The sequence below is a fragment of the Lygodium microphyllum genome, chromosome 22 (assembly GCF_053477565.2).
Source record: "Lygodium microphyllum isolate KBCC chromosome 22, Lygodium_microphyllum_v1.1.10, whole genome shotgun sequence".
NCBI lineage: Eukaryota > Viridiplantae > Streptophyta > Polypodiopsida > Schizaeales > Lygodiaceae > Lygodium > Lygodium microphyllum.
The window spans coordinates 131,018,544-131,033,692 of record NC_141156.1 but is presented as its reverse complement, the minus strand read 5'-3'; the positions used below and the strand labels follow the sequence as shown (position 1 = coordinate 131,033,692).

The following is a 15,149-nucleotide window of genomic DNA, read 5'->3' as shown; positions in this document are numbered from 1 at the left end:
CATAAATATGTGTCTATTAAGGGTTTCAAAAGTTAACATCATCTAGCAACAAGGAAAGTAAACATGAAAATTCAATGTTTTTCATGCATACTAGCCATTATAGAAAATTTTGTATATCTTGAGACATTAGAGTACCATCACTTTAGACGTTTTTACAATTACACCCAAAAGTTATTTAGGCTTTTAAGAGATTGAAAGAGTAGTGTGAGGACTTCACATACTATGTTAAGGCGTTTGAAAGCCAACTTAATAATAATAGAATGATAACTTTCAATAATAAAATAGTATGGTAACTTTGCATACCATTTTAATGGGCAATATTTATTAGCCATTCGAGACTTTCAATTACATTTTTAGCTTATGAGAAGCACTTTTCCACCCCTGTTGTCCTTTTCAGACTCTCGGATGGCTGCCCCGAAGTCTTCCAGCGGGAACTTTTGCCCTGCCAAGGGTGTGATGACCTTCGCCTCCAGCAGATTCAAAACCTCTTCGCACGCGCGAGCTCGTCTCTCTGCATCCTCGACGTATTGCCAGACGTTCCAAAAGATCACTTGCACTCCCCTCATCAGATCCGCCATACCAAAACTGATATCCCATCCAGATAGCCCTCCATACACAAACACTTTCCCACCATCCCTTACACTCGCACCCACAACCTGAAATACAACAAAACAGACAATTACACAGCAACCCATCGTGAAAGGAGATGCTTGCTCACAATCTCTCCTTATGAGATTGACGAATAAACGAGGAACAATTCAAAGGGCCTTCCTTACTTTGGTCAAGCTGCCAACAACGGCATCGAAAGCCCCATAGGCTCCTTTCCCACTTGTTATTTCCTTCACTAACTGAACCACATCTGATGTAGTAAGAAAGCACACATGTTCCCATTAGTTCATATAACTGAATATTCTTGCCTCCATCTTCAAGCAAAAGGGGCCAATCAATGCCATCCATACATATACACAAATGCTTACAATTACCTTCGGTCTCGGAGTTGATCACATAGTCCGCACCAAGGGCTATCAATTCATCTTTATATGTGTCTCTTCTAACCACATTGATGGTCTTCAAACCCCAATGTGTAGCTAGCTGTACTAGCTGCCTGTTGTTCAATGCAGGATGGAATGAAAATCTCTCTCGCTCTCTCTCTCTCTCTCTCTCTCTCTCTCTCTCTCTCTCTCGTTCTGCACAAGCAACTAAATTAACTGGTTCAAGCAAACCTATCTAGCATCTAGCGAGTGCTTTTTAGAGCATCAGATAAGCTGTCGTTCTAAACGTAACTGAGGACAGTCATCATCAGCAAGCATCGTCTCCATCGTGAGTTTCAGATGAGTGATATAAGTTAATGCAACATGCACATATAGGAGGGACACACAGACCTGCCAAGGACAGATGCCGCTGTTGTGTGTAATATGCATTCTCCCTTGGGAGCAGCCAGATCCTCGAGAAGGCCAAAGGCAGTCGAGGGGTTCGCAAAAAACTGGGCAGCTGTCTCATCGCTGATGCCATCGGGGCAAGCCACAATGTGTTCCTCTGGCAGCACCACAAAGTCCTGCCAGGACCCTTCTCCCGTTTTCAAGTACTCCGTCAAGACAAGGGGGATGACACGTTGGCCAGGCTTAAACTTGCTCACATTACCGCCAATCTGGCCAAGGTTTTCAGCAGACAATCAGGACTCAGGAGAAATCTGAACCCTAATTTACTGTACAAAGAGTCAGAATGATCGACATGCTAGTAGCTACTGAAGTTTTCAACTGACAAGCAGGAGAAAGAACGAACCCTAACTTACTGTACAGAGGGACGTAAGAATATGGTAACCATGATTATACCTCTTCGACTATCCCGAAGCCCTCCGTGCCAATGGTGGGATGCTTGCCGTTGAGCTGATGGAGAAGGTGGCCCGAGCGTATATAGAATACGTCGATGTAATATTCCCACTCATGAAAATTGACTTCCCGCACACTGCGTAAACTTCGTGCAAAGGTTATCTGTCATATTGGAATTGCCGGCAGTGTAATCTGTGACCTGCACGCGAGAAATCGGGACCTCCGCATTGGCAAAGCAAACCCAAGGGTTCAAACCCACAAATCGCACGTAAACACCCTCTTGGGAAGCGAAAATTGAATATTATCAAGTCAAATTTTTTTAAAATTTTTACCCCTTTTCCCCAGCCGATGCACGGCTGGAGGAGAGGGAGTGTGGGGGGATGGGCTTGGTGGAGTCGTGGGCTGCATGGGGAGGGGGGAACCCATGCAGGGGGCCACGTGGTGCAGCTCTTCTCTCCCCCCCCTTGTCCTATATAAACACCCGCTAAGGTGTTGAAGAGGGGGGAGGGAGGACAGACGGCTGCTGCCATCGCCGTGTTGGAGGGCAGAGGCTGCGTGGAGAGAGGAAGGGGAGTTGCTGTCGACACTGGGAGAGAAGAAGGCCGCCGCTGTACTCGCTGCCGTGCTGTGGGAAGGACGCCGCCGCCGCCTTGCTGGAGACCACCAGGCCGCCGCCCATCCCCACCATCGTCATCATGTCCTTTCCCTTGTCTTCGACACCTTTTCCTTTCCATTCATTGGGCCTCCCATGACGTCGTTGCTGATCTTCAGAAGCTTCTTAGAAGCTTCTTTAAGAAGCTTCTAAGGATAAGCCCATAAGCCTTGGTCCTACGCACCCTTTTCGGTTTTAAAACCGGGCCTTCCATAAGCCCAAAACCCGCAAGCCCGGTACTCTCAAGGATCCGCACTTTGGAAGGGATCTCCGGCGTACGAGGAAAAAGGGGAAAGATCTTGAAGCTGCTCACAACGGTTGGAGAAGACTCACCGATCGCGTAAGGGTAAAGGCAAACCGGAAGTCCGTAAGCACGCTAACGATGGCTCCTAAGAAGTCGCAAGGTGCGCCTGCGGGAGGTTCTTCTCCTAGCATTCACGTGGACATCTCCCCGAGCCCACAGACCCAGGTTTTTACTATTGTGATTTCATACTAAAGTAATGCATTAAGCATGACAACGCCATGGATTAGGAAGCACCCGTGCATGTTCAAATTCACCTAGCCTAGTTAAATGCAATTGGGAAAAATTGGTATTTTCAATATAAACGCTAATTGTCCATCCATCTTACGACCTTAATAGTAAATTGCCTTGTCGTGCATTTTCAAAGGAAAGCCACAGGCTGCCTAGGGTTAAAGAGGAAATTGTTAAGTGCATTGGTCATGAACGAAAGGAGTATTTTTGCAATAACTCCCTTCGTTATGATTCGCATGAGGGAATTGTTAATTTCTGTTGCACGGCATGAAAAAAGAACACCGATCTTATAAGTTGCATGGGAAAAGATGCTTGCAAATGGATTAAATCGACACTTGCCTTAGTATTGCATGAGCTTCATTCACGATGTTGTTGTATCTAAGGGTCGCACTTATATTTTTGCAAATTTCATTTCATCAAGTTGCATTTAGGAATGATTGCATGGTTTATAAAAGCATGAAATTCAAATACTTAGACAAAAGGTTGTAGGCGTTATTCCTTGATGTAAATCCTAGTAGGCCCTATGTAAGTTATTCTTCAAATTATCATGCCTTTTGACTTTAGCAAAAAGGGATAGGGCTATTGCGGATCTTATGGTGGGTAGAAGTAATGAATTACATGTTTACATATATTGTAACATTTTGCAACTATTTTTCTACTTTAGGTCAAGTTTATCATCTCTAGGAAAGAATTGTCCTTGTCATAAGACAAGTAGGTCAATTTACCCATGTCATTTGTGGTATCATGACTGTTAGGGTTTCGTATAGGCATAACTAGCCGATTCAATAAAAACCTCAAGTACTAGCTAGGGCTTGGCACGTTAGAAATGCAGCCAAGTATCGTACTTGGACGCCAAGTCGAAGTCCTCAAACCCAAAGGTCCTACCCACCTTTCCGGAATTTCGAGTCAATTGGACGCTCACGCAAATAATGATCTAGGGTTTCTACCCTAAGGATCATTCGACCTAATGCTAGAACTTGGATTGAGTTGGGATCCCTAGGACCGAACGTTGTCGGCCTAGTGCGATTAGGATTGGGTTGAGTAAGAAGACACCCTAAACCCTACTTCTAGCCTAATCATAATTCCTTGACCAGAAAACACCGTTCAATGGGTGAAATGATCCCTTGGAATAGAGGCGACACTTGTGCAAACAAGTTGCAACGTCGCATAGACTTGGGGTTAGTTCACAAGAGAGTTTTGCCATTTCTTGAAATGAGGTTGGCAAGTTCTTGCGCAAGTTAACTTGCAAGAGGATGAGTAGTCATCCTGTTACATCACCCTTATTGGGAAAAATTGCCAAGTTAAGGGAAGTTAGGTATTTTCTTGGAAGCAAATGATCAATCAATAAATTGGAGCGACATGGTCGCCAGGATTTACTATTAATAAAACCTAAGGTATTGGTTAAGTTGGGTTAACAGGGTATGGCCCTAACCCAAGGACAAAAGGGTGAACAAACAAACCCTTGGGGATCTTGCCAAGTCGCAATTAATCCCAGATCGAATGCTGGATGCATTCGGAGAGAAGGATTCACTCCTTAATAGTTGGCCAAATAAACGACCACTGAAATTGATTGTGCTTGTAATAGTTTAGAAAGCACTGTTTGCATTGTTTGCTCAAGGAACTAAAGGATGAAAAGATATCTAAATGCTTCAGGTTGAAGGCCTGAAGGGAGAGGCAGCTTCAGTTACCCCCGACTGCCTGCCTAACCCTAACCAAGGGGGTTGTTGACCGCGCCGGGAACGTGGACCGAAACCGTCGCGAGAGGTCTTTCCGTGGAGCTCTACTTGGAGCAGGAGGACGCTTGGGTGCCAGGGGGGGCTCTGGCCGTAAATCCCTCGCCTTCCGGGTCCTGCACAAGAGGCTAACGTGACTCGGGATTGGATCTCGAGGCCCGCATACTAGTCTACGGGCACAAGCTTGGAATAGTGATCCCTAGCGGATTACTGGATAAGCCTTCGGGCGGATTATGGACAAGCCTACGGGCGGAACTCCTTGTATTTCAAAGATAAAATGATGAAATGATAATAAAGAAGTTGTTTGATATTGTTTTTCTATGTCACGTGATAAGATTACGTGAAGGAACCAGTGCTTAACAGGGTTAATTAAAGAAGCTGTTTGTTATATGTCAAATTAATGTGTTAGATAATTACATAACTAAAACAAACCGAGGAAAGTGCGGAGGATGGACCATGGGTCCATCCTACGGATGGGTGGTCCCGGTTAGCCGGGGACTTTTCTCAAAAATCTCGAAGAACAGCGAGATGATCATCATCATCAAAATGAATAACGAGAACGATGACCTAGAGTTACATCTTACCCAATTTACGTTGTTTTAGGGGAACGGAATGGGACTATGCCTTATGGCTGAGAGGTTGAGTTTTGCATCCCTCTCATTTCCCATTCTCCTTGAACCAAGTGCAGCGTGAATCCGCTTCGGACCTGGCGTTTCTGCGTAAAGTAGTTCGCTTGGGTCTGACGCTAGTTGCTGTTAGCTAATGACCAAATAGGAAAACCCAAATTCCGGTCGATCCTAAGTGGGAACGGCCAGGATACTTCCGCTACGTGGCAGACATGGGAAGACCTAGATTGCAAAACCCGTAACATTCCAAGGGAGTGCCGGGCGGAGTTTTCTAGACATCCTTTCCGATGGACTGCTAAGACGTGTCCTGGATGATTCTAGTGGACACGTTACAGTTGGTATCAGAGCCGACCAACAACGGAATTGTTTTTATGAGATCTCAATAAAAGGAAGTAAAAAAAAAATTTGTTGCTATCCAAACATTTCCTCATCTTCATTACTGTCTTGCAGAACTATGAAGTGCGGAACAAGTTTTTGGTGTTCCGGATCATGTTTATGACTGCAATGCATTCTCCGCATTATAGGCAGAGAGTTGAAATGATGAACATCCTGGAGCAGATTTATAATCCATCACCTTTATATATAGAACGAAGATGGACTAGGTCTTCAGGAATCTACTACATAGCTGCCCACCGGTTCGCTTATCTACAAACCAACCTAAAGAGGATCAAGTGGTTGGAAGACTTGAAAGTCGTGAAGCTGTTCATTTTTGTGGAAGCTCACGTAAATTCAACTTTGCATATTCAAGGTCGGAGGGTTGAATTGAACTCATATGTATATGAGGAAGTACCGTGTAATCCCAGCCGACAGGATTAAGGTGTTGGGCCGCCATCAGAAGTATGGATTTCAGCGGAAAGGATATCCTGAACTTCCAATGAATTATCGATTCCTAAAGATCCATGACCCAAAACCCTACTATTACACAGTTCCTGTAGACAAATGCAATACAACGTTGTTCTCCCCAAACTAAATGTAATGATTGGATTATCATCACACGAGATGTTGTATAAGGCTACGCCCATGTAAATATAAATAAGGACTTCTTTTATCAATACCCGACTGTGCATCAGGGTTGTTACAAAAAGTTAAGTAGCTTCATGATTTACGAGATAGCTGAACTAAAGATAAGCTAATGTCAATTATCATACAATAATGTTAAGAAAACTTTTACCCAGGCACAACCCCAGGTACAGGTTCCAAATTCACCTCCTACATCAAGTACTGCTGTGATCCAGGAGAAGAAGTTCCTCCTCAAACAGATAAAGCCACCCGATTTTGACGGGAGAGGCAGATTCGTCCAGTCTGATGCTGAAATTTGGATTGAATCTATGGAGGATTACTTTGAAGCAGCTGGTACTGCACCTACCAATTAGGCCATGCTCGCCAAATTAAAACTCACCGGTGAAGCTAGACTATGGTGGAAACAATGGTGCAGGGATCAAGGGACTTCAGAGGGGTCCGTTACGTGGGAGAAGTTAAAGCAAGCCGTGCAGGGGAGATATTTGCCACATGCATATCGTACACAGAAAATGAATGAGTTCTATGAGCTAAAACAGCTAGGACTCACCCTTGACGCATACTACTCTAAATTTGTCTCACTCTTAAAGTATGCACCACAAATGGACACGACGCAGCAGGTGTCCAAATTTTGCGCGGGCTTAAATCCACCTGTAAATACCCGTCTCGAATCTATGCGACCATCAGATCTTCAGGATGCACTCATTCGAGCGGCACCTATAATTCAGGAAGTGCAAGCTAGACCAAGGGGTATTAAGAATTGGTCTTATAGCGACCCGAACAAAGGAGCATTCAGACCCCAAGTGAAGAGAGTTCAAGGTCTCAATCAGGGACAAAGGAAGAAAGCAAGGACAAATAACGTCAACAACTTTGTTCCTACTCACAGTAATGGCCGAAACCTCCGATGTTTCCACTGCAACGAACTCGGTCACTTCAAAAGGCAATGTCCCAAGCTTAGCGAGGGACATCATCAAGGTGCAGGCCGCGGTCAAGGAGCCGCCACCCGTGGAAGAGGAAGAACTGCCTGCATTACCAATAGGCAAAGATGTGAAGCAAAAGAAGAGGAAGATCCGACTATGGAAGCGGAATTCGAAAGAGCGACAGTCCATGCCGCTTTACACAAGAAGGGGCCGAATTGCCAGTTCTCGGTGATTCAAACACCGTCGGACTATCAAGGTAAAGGCTTCAAAACCTTGATTGATTGTGGCAGTACACATTCCTTTATCTCACCAGCGTGTGCTAAAAGATTAGGAATAGCCACAGTAGAAGCACCTACCCTACTTGTGGAATTGGCAAACGGTCGTGAGGTAACTTGTACCAGGCAAATTGCTAAGGAAGAGTTCTTTCTGGGAGGAAAGAAAACCTCAGTCAAATTCAGAGTCATGAATTTAGGTATCCATGAGTGTCTACTCGGGATGGATTGGCTTAAGCCTAATGACACCCACATCCACTGTGGAAAGGGTCAAGTTTCCTTTCGAAACTCTGAAAGAGAGTTTGTTTCAACTCAAGGTGAGGCAGGAGTGCCAAGAATCCAGTTAGCCAAAGTATCGCGGATCATAAAAGGGGTTAGAAAAGGATTACCTGTTTACCTGATCAAACTCAACAAGTTAGATCAAAAGCAAGAGTCTCATGAGGGACCCTCTTGGCTAAAGGAATACGCTGACGTATTCCCTGAGGAATTGACTGAACTTCCACCTCCAAGATAAGTTGATCATGAAATAAGGCTAATGCCTGGAGTTGCGCCAATTGCAAAGAGACCTTATAGAATGTCCATACCAGAAGCTATTGAGTTAAAGGAACAACTCAAGCAACTGTTAGATCAGGGTTACATCTGGCCTAGCAACTCACCATGGGGAGCTCCAGTACTATTCCAGAAAAAGAAAGATGGGACACTTCGACTATGTATTGATTACCGTGGGTTGAATCAATCAACAGTCAAGAACAAGTATCCTATTCCTAGAATAGATGAGCTTCTTGATCGCCTTCAAGGTGCAAAGATCTTCTCCAAAATTGATCTCAGGTCAGGTTACTATCAAATAAGGATCAAGGATGAAGATATTCCAAAAATGGCCTTCAATACAAGATATGGGCACTTTGAGTTCTTGGTTATGTCATTCGGGCTTACAAATGCACCTGCCACCTTCAATAGATTAATGCAGGATATTTTTAGACCATATCTTGATGATTTCGTGCTTGTCTTCTTCGATGACACTTTAGTTTATTCTAAATAGGAAGAAGATCATGAACCTCAACTTCGGATTGTCCTTGAGACAATGAGGTCTCATAAGCTGTATGCAAAAATGAAGAAGTGTGCATTCTTCAAACGTCAGATTGAATATCTAGGATTCATAGTATCATCAGAAGGAATATCAGTAGACCCAGCCAAAGTCAGAGATGTGCTTGAATGGCCAATACCAGTATCCGTCAAAGAAATACGTAGTTTTCTTGGCTTGACAGGATGGTATAGGGTCTTATCAAAAACTATGCTTTGATTGCAGCACCTCTTACCGACTTACTAAAGAAGCAGACTTCTATTACATGGTCAACTCCCGAACAAAACAGCTTCGACCAATTGAAGCAATGTTTGGTATCAGCACCTATTCTAAAACTTCCTAACCTCAATAAGGAGTTCGAGGTAGTAACTGATGCCAGCATTCTTGCCTTGGGGTGTGTACTTATGCAGGAAAGTCATCCAGTAGCATATTCTTCAAGGAAATTGAAGAGTCATGAAAAGAATTATGCCACGCATGATCTGGAATTATTAGCTGTCATCCATGCTCTAAAGCTTTGGAGACACTACCTGTTGGGTAACAAGTTTACTCTAGTAACCGATCATAAGAGTCTCAAATGGATTTTTACCCAGAACGAGCTCAACATGAGGCAACGTCGATGGATTGAAGTATTGGAGGAGTATGATTTTGAAATCAAGTATCGACCAGGGAAAGAGAATGTAGTTGCCGATGCACTCAGTCGCAAGGCATTCCTAAATTCCCTAATCTTGCAGAATCCATCAACGGCCAGATCTCTGGCTACAAAGGTATCTATGCCAAGCAACCCTATACTCGAACTAGCTAGAGAGGAAGCATGCCATGATTTGGCCTACCAAACCATGATAAAAGAAATATCTACCAAGGAGCAGAATCTGAAGTCACAAGCTAAGTATCAGGAATTTTCCATTGATAATGGACTTGTCTACTACAGAACAAGGCTGTGTATACCAACAAGCCAGTCACTTAAGCAGAAGATATTATGGGAAGCTCATGATTCCCCTTTCGCAGGACATCCTGGCTATGCAAAAACTCTTAATGCAATTAGGAAGAGCTACCATTGGGAGAGGCTCAAAGGTGACATTCTCAAATATGTCATTGAATGTTTGTCTTGCCAACGTATCAAGGCTGAACATGTCATGATGCCAGGAAAATTGCAACCTCTTGACATTCCCCAAATGAAATGGGAATTCATCAGTATGGATTTTGTGGTGGGCTTACCCCAAGTCCAAGGAGGATACAACTCCATTATGGTTGTAGTTGACATGCTTACTAAGGTTGCACACCTGATTCTAGTAAAGACAAACTATAAAGCCTCCGACATTGCAAGATTGTTTATCAAGGAGATATTCAAGCTACATGGGTTACCTAGAAGGATCATTAGCGATCGAGATTCTCTCTTCACTTCACACTTCTGGAGAGCTATCTTTGAAGCTATTGGGACTCAACTCTGTTTTAGCACTGCCTACCATCCCCAAACGGATGGACAAACAGAGCGAGTAAATCAAATCATTGAGGATATGCTTAGGGCATACTGCTGTCGAGAGCCGAAGAGGTGGATTCAGTACTTGCCGTTAGTAGAATTTGCCTACAATGCTTCTTACCAGCAGAGCATTCAAATGACCCCTTTCCAGGCATTGTATGGTCATGATTGTCGAAGTCCCCTAAACTTTTCTGATCCAACCCTAAGAGTTGAAGCTTCAAGACAAATGTTGGAGGACATGGATGACCAAATAAGGTCAATAAGACAAGACATACAAGCAGCCAAAGATAGACAAAAGGCATATGCGGATTTGAAACGCCAAGAGAGGGTCTTCGGAGAAGGAGACATGGTCTTCATTCGTGTACACCCTAAAAGGAGTTCTCTATCTCTAGGAGAATGCAAGAAGCTAAGTCCAAGGTATTGTGGGCCGTATAAAATCCTCAAATGCCTGGGACCCAATGCTTATAAATTGCAACTTCCTGATAACCTAAAAGTTCACAATGTATTCCATATTAGTCTCTTAAAAAAATATGTACCCAACCCTAATCATGTACTTGATGACCAACAAATTGTAATGCCTAGTCAAGGAGTCCTTGAACTAAGACCGGATAAGGTTTTAGATGTTAGGGAGAGACAGTTAAGATCTAGAACCTTGAAAGAATGCCTCGTCGAGTGGAAAGATTATCCTGAAGAGGATGCTACCTGGATGGATGAAAGCTCTCTCAACCTTCAATATCCCCAGTTTATCTCGAGATGAGGACATCTCGATTCTTCTAAGGGGGAGAGAATGTAATATTCCCACTCATGAAAATTGACTTCCCACACACTGCGTAAACCTCATGCAAAGGTTATCTGTCATATTGGAATTGCCAGCAGTGTAATCTGTGACCTGCACGCGAGAAATCAGGACCTCCGCATTGGCAAAGCAAACCCAAGGGTTCAAACCCACAAATCGCACATAAACACCCTCTTGGGAAGGGCAAATTGAATATTATCAAGGCAATTTTTTTTAAATTTTTACCCCTTTTTCCCAGCCGATGCACGGCTGGAGGAGAGGGAGTGTGGGGGGATGGGCTTGGTGGAGTCGTGGGCTGCATGGGGAAGGGGGAACCCATGCAAGGGGCCACGTGGTGGAGCTCTTCTCTCCCCCCCTTGTCCTATATAAACACCCGCTAAGGTGTTGAAGAGGGGGGAGGGAGGACAGACGGCTGCTACCATCGCCGTGTTGGAGGGCAGAGGCTGCGTGGAGAGAGGAAGGGGAGTTGCTGTTGACGCTGGGAGAGAAGAAGGCCGCCGCTGTACTCGCTGCCGTGCTGTGGGAAGGACGCCGCCGCCTTGCTGGAGACCACCAGGCCGCCGCCCATCCCCGCCATCGTCATCAAGTCCTTTCCCTTGTCTTCGACGCCTTTTCCTTCCCAATCATTGGGCCTCCCACGACGTCGTTGCTGATCTTCAGAAGCTTCTTTAAGAAGCTTCTAAGGATAAGCCCATAAGCCTTGGTCCTACGCGCCCTTTTCGGTTTTAAAACCGGGCCTTCCATAAGCCCAAAACCCGCAAGCCCGGTACTCTCAAGGATCCGCACTTTGGAAGGGATCTCCGGCGTACAAGGGAAAAGGGGAAAGATCTTGAAGCTGCTCACAACGGTTAGAGAAGACTCATCGATCGCGTAAGGGTAAAGGCAAACCGGAAGTCCGTAAGCACGCTAACGATGGCTCCCAAGAAGTCGCAAGGCGTGCCTGCAGGAGGTTCTTCTCCTAGCATTCACGTGGACATCTCCCCGAGCCCACAGACCCAGGTTTTTACTATTGTGATTTCATACTAAAGTAATGCATTAAGCATGACAACGCCATGGATTAGGAAGCACCCGTGCATGTTCAAATTCACCTAGCCTAGTTAAATGCAATTGGGAAAAATTGGTATTTTCAATATAAACGCTAATTGTCCATCCATCTCACGACCTTAATAGTAAATTGCCTTGTCGTGCATTTTCAAAGGAAAGCCACAGGTTGCCTAGGGTTAAAGAGGAAATTGTTAAGTGCATTGGTCATGAACGAAAGGAGTATTTTTGCAATAACTCCCTTCGTTATGATTCGCATGAGGGAATTGTTAATTTCTATTGCACGGCATGAAAAAAGAACACCGATCTTATAAGTTGCATGGGAAAAGATGCTTGCAAATGGATTAAATCGACACTTGCCTTAGTATTGCATGAACTTCATTCACGATGTTGTTGTATCTAAGGGTCGCACTTATATTTTCGCAAATTTCATTTCATCAAGTTGCATTTAGGAATGATTGCATGGTTTATAAAAGCATGAAATTCAAATACTTAGACAAAAGGTTGTAGGCGTTATTCCTTGATGTAAATCCTAGTAGGCCCTATGTAAGTTATTCTTCAAATTATCATGCCTTTTGACTTTAGCAAAAAGGGATAGGGCTATTGCGGATCTTATGGTGCGTAGAAGTAATGAATTACATGTTTACATATATTGTAACATTTTGCAACTATTTTTCTACTTTAGGTCAAGTTTACCATCTCTAGGAAAGAATTGTCCTTGTCATAAGACAAGTAGGTCAATTTACCCAAGTCATTTGTGGTATCATGACTGTTAGGGTTTCGTATAGGCATAACTAGCCGATTCAATAAAAACCTCAAGTACTAGCTAGGGCTTGGCACGTTAGAAATGCAGCCAAGTATCGTACTTGGACGCCAAGTCGAAGTCCTCAAACCCAAAGGTCCTACCCACCTTTCCGGAATGTCGAGTCAATTGGACGCTCACGCAAATAATGATCTAGGGTTTCTACCCTAAGGATCATTCGACCTAACGCTAGAACTTGGATTGAGTTGGGATCCCTAGGACCGAACGTTGTCGGCCTAGTGCGATTAGGATTGGGTTGAGTAAGAAGACACCCTAAACCCTACTTCTAGCCTAATCATAATTCCTTGACCAGAAAACACCGTTCAATGGGTGAAATGATCCCTTGGAATAGAGGCGACACTTGTGCAAACAAGTTGCAACGTCGCATAGACTTGGGGTTAGTTCACAAGAGAGTTTTGCCATTTCTTGAAATGAGGTTGGCAAGTTCTTGCGCAAGTTAACTTGCAAGAGGATGAGTAGTCATCCTGTTACATCACCCTTATTGGGAAAAATTGCCAAGTTAAGGGAAGTTAGGTATTTTCTTGGAAGCAAATGATCAATCAATAAATTGGAGCGACATGGTCGCCAGGATTTACTATTAATAAAACCTAAGGTATTGGTTAAGTTGGGTTAACAGGGTATGGCCCTAACCCAAGGACAAAAGGGTGAACAAACAAACCCTTGGGGATCTTGCCAAGTCACAATTAATCCCAGATCGAATGCTGGATGCATTCGGAGAGAAGGATTCACTCCTTAATAGTTGGCCAAATAAACGACCACTGAAATTGGTTGTGCTTGTAATAGTTTAGAAAGCACTGTTTGCATTGTTTGCTCAAGGAACTAAAGGATGAAAAGATATCTAAATGCTTCAGGTTGAAGGCCTGAAGGGAGAGGCAGCTTCAGTTACCCCCGACTGCCTGCCTTACCCTAACCAAGGGGGTTGTTGACCGCGCCGGGAACGTGGACCGAAACCGCCGCGAGAGGTCTTTCCGTTGAGCTCTACTTGGAGCAGGAGGACGCTTGGGTGCCAGGGGGGGCTCTGGCCGTAAATCCCTCGCCTTCCGGGTCCTGCACAAGAGGCTAACGTGACTCGGGATTGGATCTCGAGGCCCGCATACTAGTCTACGGGCAGAAGCTTGGAATAGTGATCCCTAGCGGATTACTGGATAAGCCTTCGGGCGGATTATGGACAAGCCTACGGGCGGAACTCCTTGTATTTCAAAGATAAAATGATGAAATGATAATAAAGAAGTTGTTTGATATTGTTTTTCTATGTCACGTGATAAGATTACGTGAAGGAACCAGTGCTTAACAGGGTTAATTAAAGAAGCTGTTTGTTATATGTCAAATTAATGTGTTAGATAATTACATAACTAAAACAAACCGAGAAAAGTGCGGAGGATGGACCATGGGTCCGTCCTACGGATGGGTGGTCCCGGTTAGCCGGGGACTTTTCTCAAAAATCTCGAAGAACAGCGGGATGATCATCATCATCAAAACGAATAACGAGAACGATGACCTAGAGTTACATCTTACCAAATTTACGTTGTTTTAGGGGAACGGAATGGGACTATGCCTTATGGCTGAGAGGTTGAGTTTTGCATCCCTCTCGTTTCCCATTCTCCTTGAACCAAGTGCAGCGTGAATCCGCTTCGGACCTGGCGTTTCTGCGTAAAGTAGTTCACTTGGGTCTGATGCTAGTTGCTGTTAGCTAATGACCAAACAGGAAAACCCAAATTCCGGTCGATCCTAAGTGGAAACGGCCAGGATACTTCCGCTACATGGCAGACACGGGAAGACCTAGATTGCAAAACTCGTAACATTCCATGGGAGTGCCGGGCGGAGTTTTCTAGACATCCTTTCCGATGGACTGCTAAGACGTGTCCTGGATGATTCTAGTGGACACGTTACAGTCGACTGGGTGGATGGGGCGGACAGTCATCCTCACAAGGACGTGCCCTGGTGATGGCAGTCGACCGTGCTTCTCCTTGATGGTCACCAGCTGCATCACCTCGTCACCAGCTGCATCACCTCCTCGGGCTCTCCTTCTCTTGTCTGAACCAGAGCTCGAGCCATTGCCTCCTCTCTCTCTCTATCTCGCGTCAGCTTGTTGCTGCGACGTAGGTATAGTAAGCTACAATATCTCGACGTCTGGCTTCTGAAAATGAGTTCCTGCCGCATACTTATAATTGCCAACCCAATTAGCATTATAATTTTTCTATTATGTGATCCGAATCACGACAACTCTTGTAAGAACTCCCGGAGTCCAATATCAGTGATGTTTTTATGGCTTTTTATCAGCTAGGACTTTTCGCTAAGATGTAGGATATAGCCTAAGGCCCGTACACACTGGCCGCAAGCCCCTTCCCAG

At 44.5% G+C, this 15,149-nt stretch overlaps 1 protein-coding gene across 1 annotated transcript; it reads right to left on the bottom strand.

Annotated features, from left to right (window-relative positions):
* Window positions 1-353: 353 nt before the first annotated feature.
* Window positions 354-14,854, bottom strand: LOC148017625 (uncharacterized). Its single transcript, XM_087662999.1, has 8 exons — window positions 14,798-14,854; window positions 14,690-14,759; window positions 8,238-8,281; window positions 1,833-1,874; window positions 1,383-1,648; window positions 984-1,105; window positions 777-859; window positions 354-656 (listed from the first exon to the last, which is right to left on the bottom strand). The coding sequence occupies exons 1-8, from the start codon at window positions 14,852-14,854 to the stop codon at window positions 354-356; spliced, it is 987 nt and encodes a 328-aa protein (XP_087519125.1).
* Between the last annotated feature and the right edge of the window lie 295 nt (window positions 14,855-15,149).